Below are 20,813 nucleotides of genomic sequence, written 5' to 3'. Positions count from 1 at the left end.
AGTCATGAGCATGTGCCTAAGTGCACAGATGAGTTTGGATTCAAATTTGGTATGGGCTAAGTTTGTGGAGCTTTTTACTCCATTATGAGGCAAAGTTCTGTACTTAAGAATTAGTATTTAATCAACACAATAGACTTTGGAAAATTGGAGAGTTTAGTGCTTGATCAGAGCTTACCTGCTTACGGGCATGAGTGTGTTCTTCTGCTGGCATGTTGGATGTACTTTTATATAAAGTTCTGGCGATAAGAAAGTAGTAGACAGAAATGACAGCTAAGGGCACAATATAAAACACTAAGAAGCAAACCAGGGAGTGAGCTTCCTGCAGGATCTTCTCAGATACAGGATAGGGGGCACACGCCTCAAAAGTTACATTTTTCTCAGGATTGCTGAAAGAATACAAATCTGAAAAAACAGCCTCTGGGATAGCAAATATCATGGAGACAATCCAAACACAGCCCGCTTTACAGCAGGTCTTCAGGAGCGCATCTGAAGTCTGCAGTTCCAAGGGTTTAACAATGGCTCTGTACCTAAAATGACCAACATCGCTGTCAGAATAAACACAGAAATGATATGAGCACATACTGCAAAATTCTTAAGGCTAAAGCCATTACTGTTCTTGCTAAACAAAGGGTGCTGGAATTCTCTTGGAAATGAAAGCAGACACTAGCTCTTTGGAATTAAAATCAAAATGTAAACATTTATTTCAGGCATGTATTTTAATGGATTGACAGGCAGGAGTTGCCATTAAAACCTTCCTATGTAAAGATGACTTCTAAAGTTTGGATTGGAATCACTAAGGGCAATCATCACTCCTAATTTTATGACAATGCCTTGAAAGATAAATGAGGGAATTTGTATGCAACATTGATGAAGGTATGAAACAGGTTAACTATTTTATAAATAGATGAAACCACGCATGTTCGCCTCTCCTTTCTTCTGTCTTCCTAAGACCCCTGCTGAGTGCAGTGATCTGACTCAAAATAATGCTCAGGATTCATTCTTATTTATAAAGCAGGAGAGGGCACTGCTGTTGATTCATGCCTGTGATTCTGCAGCATATGGACTGAGTCAGGCATACAAGAAGAATCTGGATTAATCTATAGATGTGTGATAATCTGTGCGGAACTGGGACATAGACCAATTTCCATGAAGGCGGATGAAGCACAGGAAACAATATACCCTGCTCCTAAAGGACCAGGGAGTCTTGATAATGCAGAAAGAAGCAACCCCTCCAGGGGAGCACAAGGCTGGCATGAAAAGAAAGGCGGTGAAAAAGGACCCAGAGGATAAGAAAGCTTAGTTGTATCATTTTGCACAAGCTGAGGATCTGGTCTTTTTCTCCTCTAGGCAAATTTAAATAGAAAGCTGGAAGCTCGCTTGCTATTTATCAAATAAATACCATTTTTATTCACTTTGAGGTCTTCTAGCATATTGAAACACAACAGTCTGGCATTAAGCCCATGACTGATCTGAGCTTGCTCTGTAAAGAGTTTACAATGTAGTTGCTCTGTGAAAATGTGGTGCAGAGTATTTATATAACAGCTGCTATGAAGAATTAAATACAGAAACAAGTGTCTAAACCATAGAATCAGAGGAGAGCTGAGGTTGGAAGGGATCTTTAAAGGTCATCTAGTCATGGTGAATTCTGAATTGACATTCTACAGGACCAAGACCTTGGAGCTACAGTAGATAGTTAAACGTAAACATTAGTTTATCTTCAGCAGTAGTTAAAAAACCCTAAAATAAACCCAAACCAAAACAACAACAACAAAAAAGCAAAATGTTAGGTAGTATTAGGAAAAAAATGGAGAACAAAAAGAGACAATTGTGCAATTACCTGTATCCCCGATTCATGGAACTTTTTATTATCGTGTGTTGCTCTGCACACCTTAACTAGAAGAAACACAACCTAAGGATGGATTACGACATGAATAGCCTGGAGACATGAAGAGGGATCACTGTCTCCCAACACAAGTGCCAGCACCATTAAATGAAGCCATGTGCAGTGCAGAAATAAAAGGAGTTACTTTGTACAGGCAATGAAAATCATTGCTAAGCAAGTTCAAGAAAAAGCTGAACAAGTATCCAAAAGAGAAATTCTTTGAGGTTATATTAAATAGACAGAAACAACATCTGTTCAGTGTCATCTGAAGGCATCGGGTTAAAAATGTAGTTTGATAGAGGTTTTTTACTCTTCATACATGTCTTTTCTTGTCCTTATACTACCACTGCTGGAGGCTAGTATTGGTCTACATGGATCCTTGATTTGACCCTATGTGGTCATTCCTGTGCTGACTGATTATTTTGGAGTACAGTAACAGTACCACTGGTAAAATTCTGGACACATGAACAATTTGCTATTACATACAATCCACAATTGCTGGCAGACAAGATGACCTTTTTTCTCTCTCAATACTAAATTTCAGTTTTTGTTTTTCTACTCCTCAATGCTCCTGCTGATTGAACTGAAATCTCCTCTTAGTTTTGTTCATTCAAGAAAGTAGTACACAGAAAACAGATTCAGCACTTACTGACAGCAGTCAGAACACTGATCCTAGCAATGCTGTCATTACAACCTGAATTTAATTTCACAACCCCCGGGCTAAAATATTTCTGTAAAAGACAGAAGAACTACAAGAGAAAAAAAATTATATATTTATACACTTCTCAAGGTGAAAATTACATTAGCCATCAAATCATGAGAGTCATTCCTTTGTCCCCCAGTCTGTTCTGTGTTTTCTTTTGGCTTTTTATCCCATGTCAGTCTTTTATGTTCTAGGATTTTAATGTATCCCTGAGTACATAGGTTAAAGAATTTTCACTCATAATCAGTTTTATTTTTCATCTTCCTTGACTACTTCACTGTACCACTAGATAGCACCAACATACTGTCTTTTCCCAACTTAAGCCATTTCCTTCTTCTGTGCAATTGAGAAAAACCCTTGTACTGTACCTTAAAGTAATAAAAGGTCAGAGTTTTCCTCACCTCACTCCCTTAAAAAGAAGTGCTACAATTTTACTATCACATATTTTTAAATTACATGGGGGGCTGGTCGTTTGGGATTTTTAATCTATTGCAACGTGCTGTTTAAGACTGTGCAAAATTATGATATCTGCTATTTTATTAATTTCTAATTTCAAACCTGCAGTATCTCCTGGCAAATCAGTTGCACAGACCCACCTGTCAGCACTGAGAACAGTCAGGGTAAACACTGATACTCCAACAGATGTTAACTGGATAAAAGACAGCAGCTTGCACCCAATTCTTCCGAAGAGCCAGGTATCCACAATGTAACGTGTTGCATCTATAGGCACACACGTTAGTAAAAGCAGCAGGTCTCCGAATGCCAGGCTGGTGATGAAGATGTTGGGAACCGTCTGCATTGATTTAATCTTGAAAAAAACTTTGATGAGTATTGCATTTCCAAGGAGACCCACTGAAATGATCACAGCGTATGTAACATAAATTGTGCACAATATTTCTAATCCTGGAAAGGAGTCTTCGGTCCATTTTTCATTCGTGCTTTCATTATCAGAGCTTGATTCCACAGATGCACACAAAGTCTGATTAGCTGATTGCAAGTGTAATTGAGACATTTCTTTAACTGTTTCTTCTCCCCAGGCTGGACTTTGATAAAAAAAATGTTTAATATTTAGCTTGCAGCATGTCAGCAGGGTCAATGGAAAGGTAGAGGCTTATGTCTGATTCCTGTTGCACATTAACTACTTTCACTCCCTTCTGGATCTCAAAACATGCCTAGGAGAAATGCACATAGGTCTTGTTCTGAACTGGAGAGGAGGAGAATTTTTTTATTGGCTTTTCAGCTAGTGGAACAGCGAGGGAGGAGGAAAAGAGAAACAGAGTTCCTTTAAATACATTAGTTGAAACAAGGTGGGATTTTTACTGCAGATATACTTATGATAAGTAAATATCATATTGTATCAAAACTATAACATTAGGGTTTGTGTATTCAATAGCAAACATTTATTACTGTTGTTCAAAATTTTCTAAAATGAGAATATAATGAAAATCTGAAATAGTTTTCTCAATAGTACGTGTAAGCAGAGAATATCCTAAATTAATACAAAACTCTTCAGTACACATTAATGGCAGATAAAATATATCAGAATATAGTTAATATTTTCTGACAAAGCAATAGAAACAGACTGTGCTCTTGTTGCAGCGTGGCAGGATGGTAGAAATGCTGCAACATTCTTTGAAACACCTCCTTCAGAAGCCACTCAGAGTAAGGCCACATGAACAGCCATTTCGAGTCCATGCACATGCCACAGATAACTCAGCAGAGGAAAGGCAGAAAGGATCTTTGCATGATATATTCCAGCAGGGGGTTTATTGCATTCACCACACCAAAGGGATCAGAGACAAAAGACCAAACCATGTGGTCTGCACAACTTAAGTGTGGGGTCAGTGACCTGAGGGCACAGGTGAGGGCAAGGGGCAGGACTAAGGGCAGCAACCTGCAGGGGGATGAGGGATGAATAATTGGGGTGGGCAGTGTCACCTGGCCAATGGGGGAGGCAATCTGATGTAGATTGACAGTAGTGCTGCAGAGCATCATGGGTTAAGTCTTCTCTATAAGCCTAGGTGGGGAAAACTCTATGATAGAGTCTTCCCTGAGAGGGAGGAGTCAGAGGATTCCACATGCTCTGATTAGCCTTTCTATCACAGAAGTGCAGTGACCTTCCAAAAGGCAGTATAAAACCAAAATTTATGGCCACAGTACTGGTAACACTTAGATTTTTTCCCTTGAAACAGTCCCACTGTTTCAATTTATGCCAAAGTATGAAGAAGTTTACAGGTAGTTGCTTGATAGATACCTGTTATCTTGCAACAACCCATGTACATATTGGCTTTGAATGGTACAACTGATGAGTCAAATCTTCTGAGAGAAGATTCCTGATTTCCTGATGCTTTCTCAATCAGACATGTTAGTATTAGTATGGGTTTTCTTATCTTTAGATAAGTCAACAGTCAAATCTCAAATAATCTCATTATGTGCTCAAATCATCTTTGATGAACTCCTGCTTAACTTTTTGGTAAACTAAGATACAAGAAATGTGGTGCATTGAGCTAAATCTCCTAAAATTAAGAAAGCCAAGATCTAATTTCTAAATAGTGGGAGTGGAAAAGAGATCAAAGGCCTGAAGCCTTATGCCGTGAAAATTAAGATCAGTCACTGGAGTATTTTTCCTTTGGGTTGTTCTTGAGCTGTGGCATTGGAGTGGAGAAGGTACCCTGTTGAAATCACAAAAGCAACCTTATAGTCCCTTTAGCTGTACATATTCTGACACACAAAATCAAGCTTGTTTCATTTACTCAAAAAAAAAATTCTCTAAGTACTATGCATGAAAAGCCTTATTCTTTTCCTCCCCCAGTCCCAATCCTTTCAAATATAACCATGCCATATATATCAGCTGGTGAAAGACCAGGTGGTAGAATGTACATCAAATGGAAGATCTGTTCTGTGTCATGGTGGGAGGAGGCATTACTGATGGAAAGAGGATTCATGGGTTAAAAGTTCCAATTATGCTTATTGAAAGTGCTTTCAGAAGAGAAGCTCTTGTCATCATCAACCAGAATATGTCCTTTCATACAGGTGCAGTATGTAGGTTGCTCACAGATTAAGGTATCTTTGAGGATCCTGATTATGTTGTCCACCCACACTGGCGTAGTACCATACATTATATTTAATACAGAGTTCAGTAACTGTAGCAGTTTGTGACAACTTTATGTCAGATACTTACATAAATGTTTCATTTTCCTGTATGGGAGATTCAGGGTGTCACCAAACATTGGGAACTAATTGTACTCCACCAAGTGCTGAGTACTCAAGGGTGGCATCTGAACGATGCATCAGGTGTTTAGCTGAAACTGGAATTGAGCTGAAAGAAGCTTATTGCTTGTCTTGCATTGCACTAGAGGTTGGTTGATGCACCAAAGCTTGGCCAGCAGCAGAGATCTCAACCAACTCTTACAGTGCCTGAGCTTCCAGAGCTGTTCAAGAGATTCGGACTGGCAACGTGGACTCTGAGGTTCGGTAGTTCTGTCACTTGAGCATTTTGTATGCTGGGATGAAGGACCTGAACTGGTATCCCTCTGAGCAACTCATAATCCACAGGACTGGGTTCTTGAGCTGTTAGTTGCTCCCAGCAGTTGGTTTGGGGGATGATTCAGGTATAAAGGGAAAGCAGACAGACCTCCCAACCCATATTAAAGCCTCTTGAGGATATCAACATGTGTCACAGCTGCAAGCAACTCCAGAAAGTGGCAAAAGCTTAAAATTCTCTTTATTCCTGTTACTTCATGTGCTGTTCATCCCAAACTGGACCAGAGTTTGTGTATCCGGACCCGAATGCCCATTCTGATGCTTCACGCTTTAGAACCCCCCACTATCTGGAAACACAGACTCATTTCTCCCTGCTCTCTCTCTCTAACAGGGCACAGTACACATGTCTAACCCTGCTCAAAGCAACACGAAATTCTACTTGATTTTCTCTTTCCACTGAGAGACTGCTTTTTTCCCATCTTTTTGCCTCCCTGGAGGAATGTGGCATCAGGAAGTTTCATCATTTCTCACAATTCTTTCCTCGATCCTTTTATTACTGGAGGTTTTAGGTAGTTGTCCAGCTTCTCTCTTTATGGAGCCTAAAATACTGTCTTAGTGGATCAATAGGAGGTGAAAACCAGTATTTTCAAAAAGCACACAAAATAACAATGTCTAGACCCAACGAAAATCTGAAGGACAGATAGCAAACCACATCTGCAATTTGTTTTCGATAGCAGAATTTCAGCTATTTCTGATAGCTTTCTGTTTTTCAAATCTAGCTCTAAAGGAAGAGAATGACATTGTTACTCCAAACCGTAAAGTATTCTAAGACATTATTTTAGAGTTTTGCCTCCTGGTGTGAAAAGCAATTGAAGTAATTCTGGCTAGATTTTCAGGCTCAAGCTTCACAGAAAATAAATGCTCCTTTTGAAATCCTTTTTGAAAACAGCCAAAATCTTAACTCATTAATAAATAAAATTTTTTTCCAAAATAGTAATTTTTTTGTTGCTTATTTTTGGTATTTCAAGGTGCATTGGTCATGCTGCATTGATCGTTATTTATAAAAATATGTCAGAATGCTTTGCAGCTAAAGTGCTAGGAGCACAAAACTGATACCTACTAAACCGCAGCTATATTAAGATAATTTCATTAAAGTTAAGATACTTTTAACTCATATTTTTCGGTTGTTATTAGTATCATTTCTGAATAGAATTATTTAGTAGTCTTAACTCTTCTTTTGCATCTCAAACTCATTTTAAACCCTTTGATTGTCTCTCCTAGTAGTTTCGCCATCTGTTTATTGCTGGCTGATGCATCCTGTCTCTCCACTGAGTGAACTGACATTTATGTTTGTCGGGTGTTAACAGTAGACTGATTCTGAATAGCTTGCCAATCCTAGTTCTGAATTGGGTAGACTCTGTTGTGGCATTTTCTCTTAAAAAAGGCTTTTCTTAGGTTAGGATCTCTCCTACAGATGAGCTGGGTTGCTGTCCATGTGCCCAGACTCTTTAATGCAAAGCCGAACTTTCTGCTGGGACACCATAGGTGCATTCCTTGACTCCTCCCATTATGGAGAAAACTGATTTAAATCTAGCAGTCTGACCAGATCAATGTAAATCTGTCTCTTTTAGCAAATCCCAGTAGCCTTCCTTTTAGGTCATGTTTTTCTGACATGATGGAAAGCTTTTTGCTCCTTCATCAAAAAGTCCTGACCTGGAGTCCTTTAACAACTCCAACTTTTAACACAGACTTTGCATTTGTAACTAGGATTTCTGAAATGTATTTTTCTTCCTAGTGTTTTCTGAGCTGGCTTTGCCACATTTGTTTTGGAAAGAGGAGTCCCTGCTCTTGAGACAACCTTCTCAGGGATAGGTGTGAGTAATTGCCTTGTTTCTGACTTATATCAGTCAGAATGTGTTTCAACTTTATTGTCTTCTCTTTAAACTGAAATTGCCAATGGCATGACGCGTAACGGCAAGATAAAGGGACAAAAAGCCATTTTATGGCTGTGTGACTGTTCCCAATCCATTTTCTAGTTTTCAGGCAAGCAAGTATGAAGTGGAAAAGCCTGAATGCATGCCGGAGTAAGCATCCATGTCGGAGAGAGCAGTTCATATTCAGAGCAGATTACCAAAACATTCAGGGCTGCGTTCTGTTCTGCTCTGTCCTTCTAGGAGAATGGGAATACGTCATTTCTGTGTACCACATTGAATGCCTCCCAAAACAGAGAACATCACCTCCCTGTCTTGCCAGGCATCTATTTCAGAGTGACAAGTCTCAGGCAAAGGGGAGGAATGTTGCAGAGGGCACTGCCCACGCTGGATTTCTTCACTTGTGATGACAAGAGCTTGATTTCAGTGTCTGTCAATCTGATGGTTTTCACCACTAAGTGGGAACATCTTCTCTATCCTGTATTGATTTTTCTTTACCATTGCCTAGTCTCCTGAGCAGCTGGAGACAAAGCAACTACTGAGTTATGAAAATGGAAAATGTTTTTAGTACACTTCAAAGACAATTTCCTCATCTGTGTCACATTCATAACAGAGTGTAACCATTTATTGTAAAAGACTACACATGTAGGAGAAAAAAACATTGGTTTATTTCGGGGTTTATCTGTGTCGAGTTGATTTTACACCAAGGGCAGAGGGAGCCGTGCAGGTACTGAGACTTGGGGCATCAAATCCTGCAGCAACATTTAATTGGAACAGTGTCCCTGTTTTTTGAAACTAAGATGAGATACCCAATTAAACTTTCAAATACCACAAGACTTATCAGCACGCCTAGGAGCAAAAATACACCATCCCAGCCCTCACTGTTACAAAACTGAGATGGAAGGTCAGTTCAGAGGAGCTGTCCAAAGGAGCATTTGGTGATGCAGCAACAAGATGGGGTATCTTTTTGGTTAAAATATTAGAAAAGAGTTTCAGATCTTGTTACAATGCCCAAATCCAGACTGTTCAGTGGAGTTATTGTGATGCAATTTGCCTGCAACAGGATCTCAAATGCTGTCATTAATCTATGGCTCCACATAACTTTTATCCTGTTTTTCCATTCTTGCATCCCTTCCAGCCCCCTTTTCCAGGAGTTTCCTCAGCCAGTTTCAGTATGGGAATGGCCAGTGAAATATCAGTGTCATTTCTTAGAAAAGAGAGAAAAATAAACACTGGAATGAAACCCTTGCACTTCTCTAGTTACAGGAGCAATCAGGCAATGAAATAATATAGCAAAGATAATTCTTCTGGGCATCCTTGAAACTCTCCATGATTCATTTACTTTGGAACCATTAAAGTGCCATGACATGCTAAATGCTTTCTGATACCTAAAAGCACAGAGAACTGTGCATTGAGGCTCAACAGTCATCTTATGCAATAGGCAATTATCTTCCCAGTGTTTTGATTTTTAATCTCAAATCATTTCCCATAATGACATTTCCTTTGTTGTCCCAGTAATAACTGCCTGCTAAATGTAGAAAGAGTCATACATCTTGGGTGTACTGCTACCAATACTGCAGATTCACACAGGCAGGAGGAAGCTTAAACAAGCTGTACTAACCTTTAGCTGTCAACCTATGTAAAATTTATCTATCCCAGGGTTACCAAACCACTGTACATATGCTGAAATAGAAGACAGCTTTAGCTACTTGTCCGTGAACAGACTTAAAAAGTCTCCAGGAACCCATGAATGAGCTGCCTACATCTTGGATCTGCCCCCCCGACTTAGCTAGGATGAAGAGTGGTGGAGTTTTGTGCCAGTCTAAATAGTAAGGTGGGAGTGGGGAGGTTTTGTTCTATTTGCCACAACTTCTGCTGTGATTTTACTGTCATTTTTTGTGGAGGGGTAGACTGTAAGAAAATAAAGATAGTGCAGAAGGTAGTCTCACACCTGAGGAGTTGCAGCTGTACTAATCACCAAAGATTAGGAACAGGCCTGCTCTTAATAGGCCACAGCTGTGTCCAATAAGAAGGCGAGTGCTACAAAAGAGTGGGTTAGCTGGTTGAGAAGGGAGTTGAACTTTGTTGTCTGTACTGTGAGGAAGAAGGAGTTAGTGCTGTGAGGAGCTACCCATGAGAAATCACCGATAAGGTATGGGAGCCCTAAAATAAGATGACAGCAATTTTTTATTTCTTTTGTATCATCTAACCTATTGTTAACAGCCCACTGAGATCTGACTTCAAAAAATTCAAATGAATATACCTCCTGAAATCCTTTTATCGCTTTAAAATAGAGCACGCATTTCCTAGTGTATGTATCACTAAAAATAAACAATCTGGGAGTAAACTGAGAACAACTTAGAAATCAAAGTTGCTTTTACATTGAGTCATAGAATCATGGAATGGTTTGGGTTGAAAGGGACCTTAAGATCATCTCGTTTCAGCCTTCTGCTGTGGGCAGAAGTCAACTGATAGAATCCAAATGGGGAGCAGGAGGATGCACTTGTCTTGGTCACACACTGGTCACAGCTCCAGCCGGAGCTGCAGAAGCTGCTCCCATCATTTAAAGTTATCAGTGCTTAGAAATTTAATGAGATTTGTTTCTGTGTGTGTCCTCTCCCTGTTAAAATCATCAATGCACAATTCTGTGACAGAATGTCAGCACAGATATGCTGGAGAAGAGCAAATGCTACAGTGCTGGTGTGGAAGATATTATTTCAGCCCAAGGAAAATTACACATCTTCATTCCAGCTGACAACCTACACAATGCCATGCTTGAAATGTAAATGATACACTGTTTAGCTGGAAAAGCCATTAGGCATGTGATGGAGAGTGGAAGCGAGCTAACCGCCTTCCCAGAACAAATAGCGCTTTGCACTTTATGTGAGCAACTTGACAGGGTTTTAAAAATTGACTTTCAGATTTTGCTTTTTAAAAAAACGAACAACAAAAAAAAATCAGTAGGAAGAATGGAGACCTCCACCTGTGCAGCTTGCCCTTCTTCCCACTGGTACACCTCCAAAGTGTGAAGCATGTTGGATGGATCTGCCCAAGAAATGGCATTTCTAAACTTTTCTTATCAGCCTGAGAAGTCTTCTGTATTGCAGCACTTTTCTTGCCGCTTGTCCAACTTCTACCTGAATGTTTGCTGCTCCTAATCCTTTATGAGGGCCTGTAGCAAAAACTTTAGAAAATCAAGGTGCATTTCAGCTTTTATCAAGAATGTAAAAAAATACTTACAGCATGCAGGAGACAAGGCCAGTCTTATGTTGCTCTCATGTTTTGCCCTCTTCTGCTGTCTTTTTATTTTAAATTAGTCGTAGAAAATACATTTGTGAGGACTTGCTCTAAGGGGAAAATCAATCTATACCAATTCTGGCAGATATTTGTCTTATCACCCTGAGTGTTTTTTAAGACCTGCGGTGATGGCAATTCCATGTGCTCTCTAGGCTTCTTATTCCTTGAAAATGGAAATTGTTACCTAATGTCTATTTGAAATGTAAGCCTATTATTTTCTGTCCTCTGAATTGAATGTAAAAAGAATTACTGCAGGAAGGAGACAGTGCAGGTTGATGGAGACACATCAGACTGTCTACCCACCTGATCTTATTGATGTAGTGGAGACAAACTGGTCTCAAAGGGGCTCAGGGGAGGACTAAAACTCCAGTTCCCCCAAAGAACTACAGAGCCTCCTTCATCAGTCTCTCAGGATCCCCCTGGGCTGTGCAGCAGCCAGGTTAAGGGTACAGGGGGGTTAGGCACAGCTTTAGCACCACAGCACAGTGTGTTGTGCTTCACATTGGAAAGCGGGGAAAGCTTGTATTCAGTGGCAGATTGTGGAACAAAGAGTTTATTATAGAAAATAAAAAAATGCAATAGCTCATGCCCAACATAATGAACTACCTTTGTTATTGAATTTCATTCCCCTTGAAAGCAATTTCAAGTTAGAAACATGTGGGTACAGGGTGGAACTTGTTTGCCTGTTTTTAGTGCCAAGATTTCTCCCACAAAACTCCATAAAAAAAAAGCTCAATTTTCTCCATAAAGGAACTGAAGGGCATCTGTCTGATTTCAAGTAGATTGGCTGTAGGTACTGCACCTTAAAATATTCATCTTTTTCCACTAATTGCTATGTGGGAGTTATTCACTGACTGAAAGAACCTTTTGTATTTTGTATCATACATACCAGTTCTAAGACATCACTTCATTATATTATTTTACTCCTCTGTCATGGGTACAGCTTAGTGTTTCACTATATTAACAATCATTTAAGAATCTTTACTTGAGTGATACAGAGAAGGGCATTCAAAACAGAAACTAGGACTCGGCTGAGCAGGCAAATTACCAGTTTGAACACATTTGCTGAAAGAAACCCTCTCCTCAGCAGATAAGGAAAGTTAAGTCTCTCTTGTGATGTCATGAAATGGAGTTTACAACCGGCGGTATTCAAAGTAAAGCGACACTGAAGGGAAAACATCCTTATTTCCAGCTCTAATGATAGTAGGGGTTTATCTGCTATTGTTCTCTTTGGGTTTAGTTCTGGAGTTTTTTCAGGAGAGGTAATCTGAAGCCTATATCATACATATGGACACCCCTTGAAGGTGGGAATTTCAGTTTTTATTGTTTCCACATTCCATTTGAAAATACTGGGCAACATTTTCAAACATTTCAGATGTAGACACATGTCTACATCTCTTTAGGAATCAAAGTTGAAGGCACCAATGACAGCATGTCTGAAAATAACATACAACTGAGAGGAACATCTTGGAAATCTGCATCCAATTTCTTCATGTATAAGTTGGTCCAAATCCATTTCAGAAAAGTAAGGAAAGATACTGGTCGAGGATTCTAGATATCCATGCCTGGGACAGTCAGCCAACAGTCTCAAAAATATCACTTGTAACTCAGTATTACAGGTATTGAATTCTGAGATAAGTATCAGATGAAGATGGAAACAGAGGGCTATCGGGACAGTGGAAAGGGGAAAAAAAAAGGAGGACGAACTATGAATGCAGCTCAGGATGAGGACTGTTTCCAGTCATGAGGACTAATCTGGGAAACACAGTGGGACCAAATCCTCTTGTGGTCAGTACTGCTACTCCTAAAGAAGTCTAAAGCTGAGTCATGGGATGTTTAGCTCAATAATTGTGTCCAGAGTGATAACAGTACATTAGATGTAATTCCTTAGAACTATGTTTGTTTGTACAAGTCTCAAAAGGAACCACCATTAGATAAGCAGAGGAAAACAAATTCATTATCAGTGTAAAAATCCTACTTTCTGTGGATAGTGCAACCCTGTATCCATGGACAGTATTCTTCGTGAAAAAGGATGGTAGGTCTCATCATCTGGTGATACAGCACTGGGGTTGCAATGGACTTCAGCTGTGGGAAAGAATTGGGAATATTTTTGCATTATAATAACTTGGTTTAATGTGTTCAGAAAGAACTTGCCTATGAAGTTTTAATGTCCTTGGAGAAATAATAGAAATCAGCATTGTTTTTCAAAAAACAACTAGGAATGTTTGGTGCTATTTCTTTTTCAGAATACAGCCCTGCAACAATTTCTCTATCTTTGAAGGCAAAACCTTCTGCTGGGATTCTACTGCTTTAAAAAGGCTCACAACATGACCTGTTTAGCTTTCTGTAATCCCCAAGATCTTTGCTCTTTTGGGAATGCAACTCCAGTTACAGAGCACCATAGTCTATCTCAAGACAACGGTGCTCCCTAACTGGGAATAGGTCCCATGTGAGTGTCAGCCAGCTGGCAGAGGGTAGAATATTCCTTAGGTGCCTAAGGTGGCAGCTGAGCAGGGAGTTCCTGTCCTTTTGTAGAAGAGCCATCCCAGGATTTTAAGAGCTTTCTTATTTTCCCTAGTACAGCAAAAGCCATCTGTAACATTGCCATTAATCCCCAAACTGAAGCCTAGCACAGACAAAGCAGTGAAAAGTTTCCTTTTTCTTTTCATTAGTTAGGATTTGACTGTCACCATATGGAATTTATTGTGGTACATATCCATTATAGTCTATGCAGTGTATGCAGTTTTTCTTACCAGTCTTAAAATTCGTATCTGGAGAAGTCATGGGAAGCAAATCTGCATTGAAAGTTGAACTTGTTCCATTAGAACGTAGACTCCACAAAGCCTGGGATGGTGATCTGTGGTTTAAATGCTTTGGTGTAGATTCAGTAGTTGCACCTGACCCGCTCCAGTCTGAAATCAGAGAGTGGGAGGTGCAGAAATAAAATTATGTACAGGTGCCACATCTCAAAGTACCAGAGAGCAGAAAGGAGAATAGCCTGTGCTTGCTTTCTGTGTCATCCTTATTCCTGCCTAGCGGCCAGCGATCTCTGTGCCACACAGTGCACAGTTCCTGATTTAATTTTCACATTAGCTCCATTACGCTTGTGCAGGTGAGGCTATACAGCAGCAATTCAGTCTTCTATTTCCCCTTGAGGATTCAGTCTAGTAATACTAATTTGATAAGGTCACAGAGAAGGAGGCAGGACTCATGCAAAGGGTAGGAATTGCGGCCTCATCCTTATTGCATCGCACAACACTGAGCTGGCTCCTGCTCAAAGGGGAACAGTCTGGTTGCTACTGAGGGCACTTGTGCTGAATTTTCCCGCTGCAAATGGAAAGCTGCCTCTTCCTCAGCAGCACAAGGTGCATGGGATGCTGGTCACAAGACACAGGTATTAATACAGGATTTTTAGTCTGGTTTCCTGAAAACCAACTAGTTAAGCTTCTCCTTTGTTATACCCATTCATACCATCATTTAATTTTGATAGACACACAGAGTTATTAAATTCTTCCACATTTCAGTAAAAAATCAACACGACTGGAGTAGACCAGAATAAGCCCATGCTATTCCTTGCTGAGCTGGCAAATAAAAGAATCTTAGAATAATTTAGATTGGAAGGGAACTTTGGAGGTCTTTGCTCCAACTTCCTGCCCAGAGTTGGATCAAGTGGGTCTGGCATCTGTCCAACTAAATTATGACTCTCCAAGGAGAGGGACTCCCCCCACCATCTCTCTGGGCCACTGCCACCCAACTAGCAAAAAAGAGTGTTTATTTATAAATAATGTGAATTTCCATCACTTGTGGCTTGGGCCCATTGCCTCTTGTCTTCTTGCTGTGCACCTCTGAAATTCCATCTCTTTTCTGTAACTGCCCCTCAGACAGCCAAAGACAGCAAGACATCTCCCTTCTTCCCAGGCTGAGCAAATCCAGCTACCGCACATAAAAAAATGGCAACTTGTATGCCCAGTATTCTGCATAAATTTCGGAATCTCAGCTATATGAAGACTGGAAAGCCACCAAAAATATGGCTCACATAAGGGAGCACTGAATGGCATGTGAGAACAGAATTAAGAGACCGAGCTGAAATACATTTTGGAAATCTGCAGTTTTCACTGCATGCTGTCACCCTGTCATCACATCACAAGCAGTTAATGCAAGAGGATAAAGACCTATTAAAGAACAGTTATCCAATGCAATGCAGAAGGGCTGTTGAGAGGAGCCTTATTTCTTAATGCAGAACAAATGTGACACCAGTAGCAGACGAAGATTTATGAGTCAACTGAACAAATCCCTTCAGTGCTTACCAGAATAACTACTCAGACAAAATCTTCCCCAGCAGAAGTGTACTCGGCACTGCTTCACTACTTCATCCTTCATTAGGCAGTGAAACACAAAGATAAAGAACCCTAAAGAAGAAATGAGAGATTAATGGATTTTCATGTGTGTGTTCTCCAATCTGCTGCCCCTTTTCTAAACTTCTGTCATGCCACTGATACCAGTGTGTTCTGTGTGGGCAAAGTGTCCCTGGCCCAGCATCAGGATCTTTAAGATCTCTTCTAACACAAGCCACGCTACTATTTCATAATCATGTTGGCCAAGAGTTGCACTGACTTCTTCGTGCATGTGAAGGTAATAGGAAGAGTTTTCTGCAGATTTGGTTTAAGAATAATCTGCAAGTTGATTCTATCAGCCGTTTTAATGCCCAGATGAAAAGGATCATGCCAGTTCCTGACAAGGTGCGTTTATCGGGACCTGTGTTTCCAAGGCATGAATTTATGTCTTTAATAGTCTACCTATCACAGCAACTTATCTAAACACTGTCATCCCACTGCAACAGAGCTTTCCTTTTAAAATAGCTAAAGCCTCTAATACAAAAGCAGTATCAGTTCTCCTCTTCCCCCATGCTTGAGTGACATGATATTACAGATGTATTGTTATTTCACATTCCTAAACCCTTGTGTTTATAGCACTACTCCATTCTGAAATTACCTTGCAAGGTGTTAAAAATGCTGAAGAGATACAAGAAAAATATCCTCACTGCTCCCCAGGCAAAAAAGGCAAAGCCCCACGTTAACCCCAAAAGAAACATCAGGCTGAAAGCACTTTTGAGGTCTTGGAGAGCACCCCGTTTCTAGAATCTGGATGTCTTTTGTGTCCTTGTTTTCACAGAGTGGATTTGAAGGAGAACAGTGATGAACATAGCTGTATTCATCAAAAATATTAAGAAGAAATAGGCCACAACAGAGATGTAGAACACGGTGTTGTCCTGGATCCAGCAACTGCAAGAAAGGTAGGTAAGTATTCAATAAGAAGTTTTGTGAGGGGGAAATTCAGGAAGCTGGTTCCCCAAATAAGCATTCTGTATGGTTATCCAATGCCTAGTTAGGGGCATTCCCTTGCACTTGTTATTTTTCCCCAGTGAAGACATTCATAGAATGCCTGCACTTGTCTTTTTTTATGGATGTTATGGAAATTTGGTACCTTTAATACACGGATATTTCTGCCAAATTCAGATAAACCTGATGATTGTTTCACAACCTAATAACGTATAAACACAAAGACATGCTGCCTTAGGAAAACCAAGTTGAATATGACTTAACTAGGGGTCTAAATAATAGCATACCACTGCTTAGCTTTTTCTTAGGCATAAATTAGTGAATTTTACTTCTTTTTTTCTTTGTGTCTTTTTTGTTAAAGATGTGGACCAACTTTCCCTCTGAGGTGTCACATGTGTGTAGCCTATCTGATGAGAGAAAACTCAAATACTCCCGGTAATCTTCACCAACAAGTGATTGTGCTAAACAAGAAGCAGGTGGAAAAATGAAAGCATTCTTTGCTATATAAAAGCATTTTAAAAAAGGATGAAAGAAGGCAGTGTTTTCCCACTGGAAAAGGGAAGAGGTTGAGACTACTGAAATAAAACCACTTGAAATTATGTTGAGACAATGATGTGAAGTGACATTAAAAAAAAAAAAACAACAGAAGGAAATGTGCAAAATACTGGAGCAATCATTGTGCCTTTAGATTTTTACCAGAAACCCAGAACATGCAGAAGCACATACAAATATCCCATTAGACTGCATTAATGCAATGAAAGAACAGAAACTAAAAATGGAGTTGACTGGCAGAAACCCTCCCTGTCCTCAAGCCAAGTTCACCGATGTGAAAACTACTCCATGTAGTAGCCATGCATTCAAAATGTTCCTATGAACCAGAACCACTGAAAGGAGAGGGTAAAGATGAAAGGGAGGAGACAAAAGTGAGTTATTTCTGGTTATCCCTTGTATTTTTCAGATATTCTGGTGACCATCAAAAAGCTTCAAGTATTATACTTACAAATTGCTGTAAGGATGGCTCTTGGAGAGTGATCCATTGCCATAGAAGTCTTTATTTATAATGAGCACAAGAGTAATCACAATAGCTGGTATTCCTAATGTGGAAAGCAAAAGAAAAATAAATAGTTTGATTCAAAAGAAAAAATCAAGAATATGGAAAGATGTCAGATAATCTCTGAGATGTAATTACAGCAGACATGTGCATCTTTGGATCAAATTCTACCCCCAGAGCTCCTTGTGAAACAACTGTAATTAAATAGCAGGTAGCATAGCAGGTTTGATCTCCTTATTTATGCAAATTACAAATGAGTAGGCATAAAAATATCTGTGTTTGCAAAACGTTTCTGAGCCTTCAAACATCTCCAGAAGGGATCCAATCTGGTAAAATAAAACCAAATGATTATTACAAAAGCTGAGTGTCAAAGGATAAGCAGACCACAGCATTTTAAGAGCTCATAGAGACACATGTTTCCCAAGCAGTGCTTAATCAGTCTTCCCTTTCACACATTTCCCAGATTTTTTTCAGTTCTGGCTTTTCTGTAGAGAACAGCTGCTGCCAACAGCACCATCAAGGATGGCTGCCCCTAAGAACAATCGTGTGGGACATCAGATCTGAGGATAGGGATGATAATATGCTGCACACTATTCAAGAGCGAAAAAAAAAACCCCTTAAAACGGTATCTAATGGTGACCCAAATAATACAGCCCAAATTCTGCTCTATGTCAGTGACTCTGGTAACACTTTTTCTAACAGGTGAACCAGAATTTGGGTTCTTTTTGGTACGTTTCTCCCAAAACAGGTCTCTGATACTTGTCAAGGGAAGTCCTTAGGAGAGCAATGAATGAAAGCCAAATCCACTCTGTGCATGGGAATCAGTTAGAGAATGCCAAAAATGGACACAAGGCTCAAAGAAGGAGTTAAAATCACCTCTGAGCATCCTCACACAGGGGTGAAGGCTGTGGGCAGCATTACTGCCACTCATGTGAGGTACCCTGATAAATCATCCTGTAAAGAGAACAGGAGTAAGAAAGCAGTGCCTTACACTCACTTTCAGTTGCATATGACTGTGCAGGGACCAACAAGCACTCTCTGCTAATGTCTCCCAGGACAGAAGAAATTTAAACTAAACAGCCTAGGGGAAGAGATCCATCCTTACAGCACAGGGTGTGCATCACATTTCTGTGAGCTCAGTGTCTTCACTTATTTCTGTAAAAATGCCCCAATCTTAGAGAAGCTGACAAGCACAGAAGTGGAGAGGAACTCAGTCTACTTACCCCAGCCAGCAATGCAGCATTTTAGGATGTACTTTGGGACATAAACATTGAAAACTTTAACAAGAGCCAAATAAAAGTGAACAGACTCCAGGCACATCCAAGTGAATGCTGCAAGAAGGAAATAGTGGAGGAGCATGGCCACAGTGATGCAGAGGCCTGGCTGGTTGAACGAGGTCAGCCAGGAGTTGATAAGGAAGACCATGTTCAGCATCAGCAGTGCAGCACAAAGGTTGAGCAGGATTTTTGAGGGGTTGTCTCTCCGCACCTTCCTAAAAGAAAGGGGAAAGTCCGCAAGGTTATCACTGCATCATCCAATTTACAGCCTATTTACTCCCTACAGGAGTGGGTTTGCAATCTAACCCTAACCCTATGCACAGGAATATTCCAGATTCTTGATGTAATATCTCACCCATGTCCAGGGGTAAATTTTTGAAATTACAGGAATTTTTACTCTTTACAGACATTTTACTGTGAGAGTGGTGAGGCCCTGGCACAGGTTGCCCAGAGAAGCTGTGGCTGCTCTATCCCTGGAAGTGTTCAAGGCCATGTTGGACAGGGTTTGGAGCAATGTGGTCTAGTGGAAAGTGTCCCTACCAATGGCAAGGTGCTGGAACTAGAGGACCTTTTAGTAATCCCTTCCAATCCAAAGCATTGGATGATTTTGTGAAATTTAGGAACATAAAAATTGCTGAACGGTACAGATAGGTGCTTGTATTGAAGTAGAAGTATTCAAATCTCTCTAATTTTGCACCAGACAGACATCAAAGTAAAGCAATATTTATACTCTCAGTCTTCCCTTTTATGCATCACAGCATCAAATACTAGCAAACATTCTGATAATTGGTGCAAATTCCTTATTGCCGAAATATTAAAATCAGTGTAAGAATAAGGATCATACTTACTCAAGGGTTAGGTATGTCATGAGCGTTATTCCCAAAAAAAGTGAAGAAGCACCACATCCTGCATAGCTTATCAAAGTTAACACATGATCATGTGTGACATCTATTTCTGTCCTGGCCAAGTCCTGTGTTACAAGATAAAGAAACACAGTGGTTTGCCAAGACAGATTTAGAAAATTCCTTTCACATAGTGAAATTACTGTTCTGCTTACTGCTACTTTTGGAGATTTTCCATTAATATATTTATGTGTTTCTTATCATATAGTCCCACAGAATATTCAAACTAGTAAATGGCAAATTAGCCTGCAGTATTTAAAGTATCCGGCAATAAGTTGTGAAGCTAGAAAAGCTGTTCTTCAGAAACCACAAATTGAATATGGATTCCAAGATCTTACCAAAATTATTTCACTGGGAGCTCGCTTTGTAGGAGAAACTACTTTGTTTCAGTGGCAGCTGCCATGCTTGGGAACTGCACAAACCTGCTAAATGCCTTAGAGCATGGTAGATCCTCCCTGTCCAGGAAGCACCACTGCAAAATAAAGACAGGAGGCTGGGCCCTGCTTCTCCACAGCTGCTGCCAGGAGGAACACTGAGAGGATTTTGTTGTTCCCTGACACAGCTTCTCTTTTATTTTGACTAGTAACCTACATCTCCAATGTCCCATGGATGATGCTGCTGAAGACCTGTAGCTGTGCTGATTACCAAAGTGACAGTGTGAGGTGTGATCTGAAAATCAGACTGAATTCTTCTTGCTTGAACAAAAACTTAAGCAAGTGTCTGGAATCTGAACCATCTCAATTTCTTTCTGTAAAGCCACAATTTTACTCCCAGGAGAGCTTTTGCCTCTGGAGCAGGGTCATGCTGACAGGGGAAGCACCCAAAGGCAAAGGTGGGGCCTCACCCCATCCTGTGGGCTGTGTCCTACCAGGAATAGACAATTTAATGTACCTGATTTACTTAGAACCCGCCTGTCTCTTTGCCTTTTGTGCAGCCCATTCTCAGGCA

At 40.2% G+C, this 20,813-nt stretch overlaps 1 protein-coding gene and 1 long non-coding RNA gene across 2 annotated transcripts in view; one reads left to right on the top strand and one right to left on the bottom strand.

Annotated features, from left to right (window-relative positions):
• The window catches only part of BRS3 (bombesin receptor subtype 3), a 5,131-nt gene extending 1,389 nt beyond the window's left edge, over positions 1 to 3,742 (bottom strand). The window contains exons 1-2 of the mRNA XM_005423259.1: positions 3,182 to 3,742; positions 176 to 527 (exon numbers count right to left, since the gene is read on the bottom strand). Coding sequence (XP_005423316.1) covers positions 176 to 527; positions 3,182 to 3,597 — 768 coding nt within the window. The 5' untranslated portion in view covers positions 3,598 to 3,742. The remainder of the gene's footprint in view (positions 1 to 175; positions 528 to 3,181) is intronic.
• Positions 3,743 to 10,071: 6,329 nt separating this feature from the next.
• On the top strand, positions 10,072 to 17,275 carry LOC115948128. Its single transcript, XR_004081973.1, has 3 exons — positions 10,072 to 10,151; positions 16,469 to 16,593; positions 16,997 to 17,275. It is a non-coding gene; the product is annotated as an uncharacterized LOC115948128 (long non-coding RNA).
• Positions 17,276 to 20,813: the final 3,538 nt, after the last annotated feature.

Source organism: Geospiza fortis, unplaced genomic scaffold (assembly GCF_000277835.1).
Source record: "Geospiza fortis unplaced genomic scaffold, GeoFor_1.0 scaffold29, whole genome shotgun sequence".
NCBI classification, from domain to species: domain Eukaryota; kingdom Metazoa; phylum Chordata; class Aves; order Passeriformes; family Thraupidae; genus Geospiza; species Geospiza fortis.
This window is presented reverse-complemented; position numbering and strand designations above follow the sequence as displayed.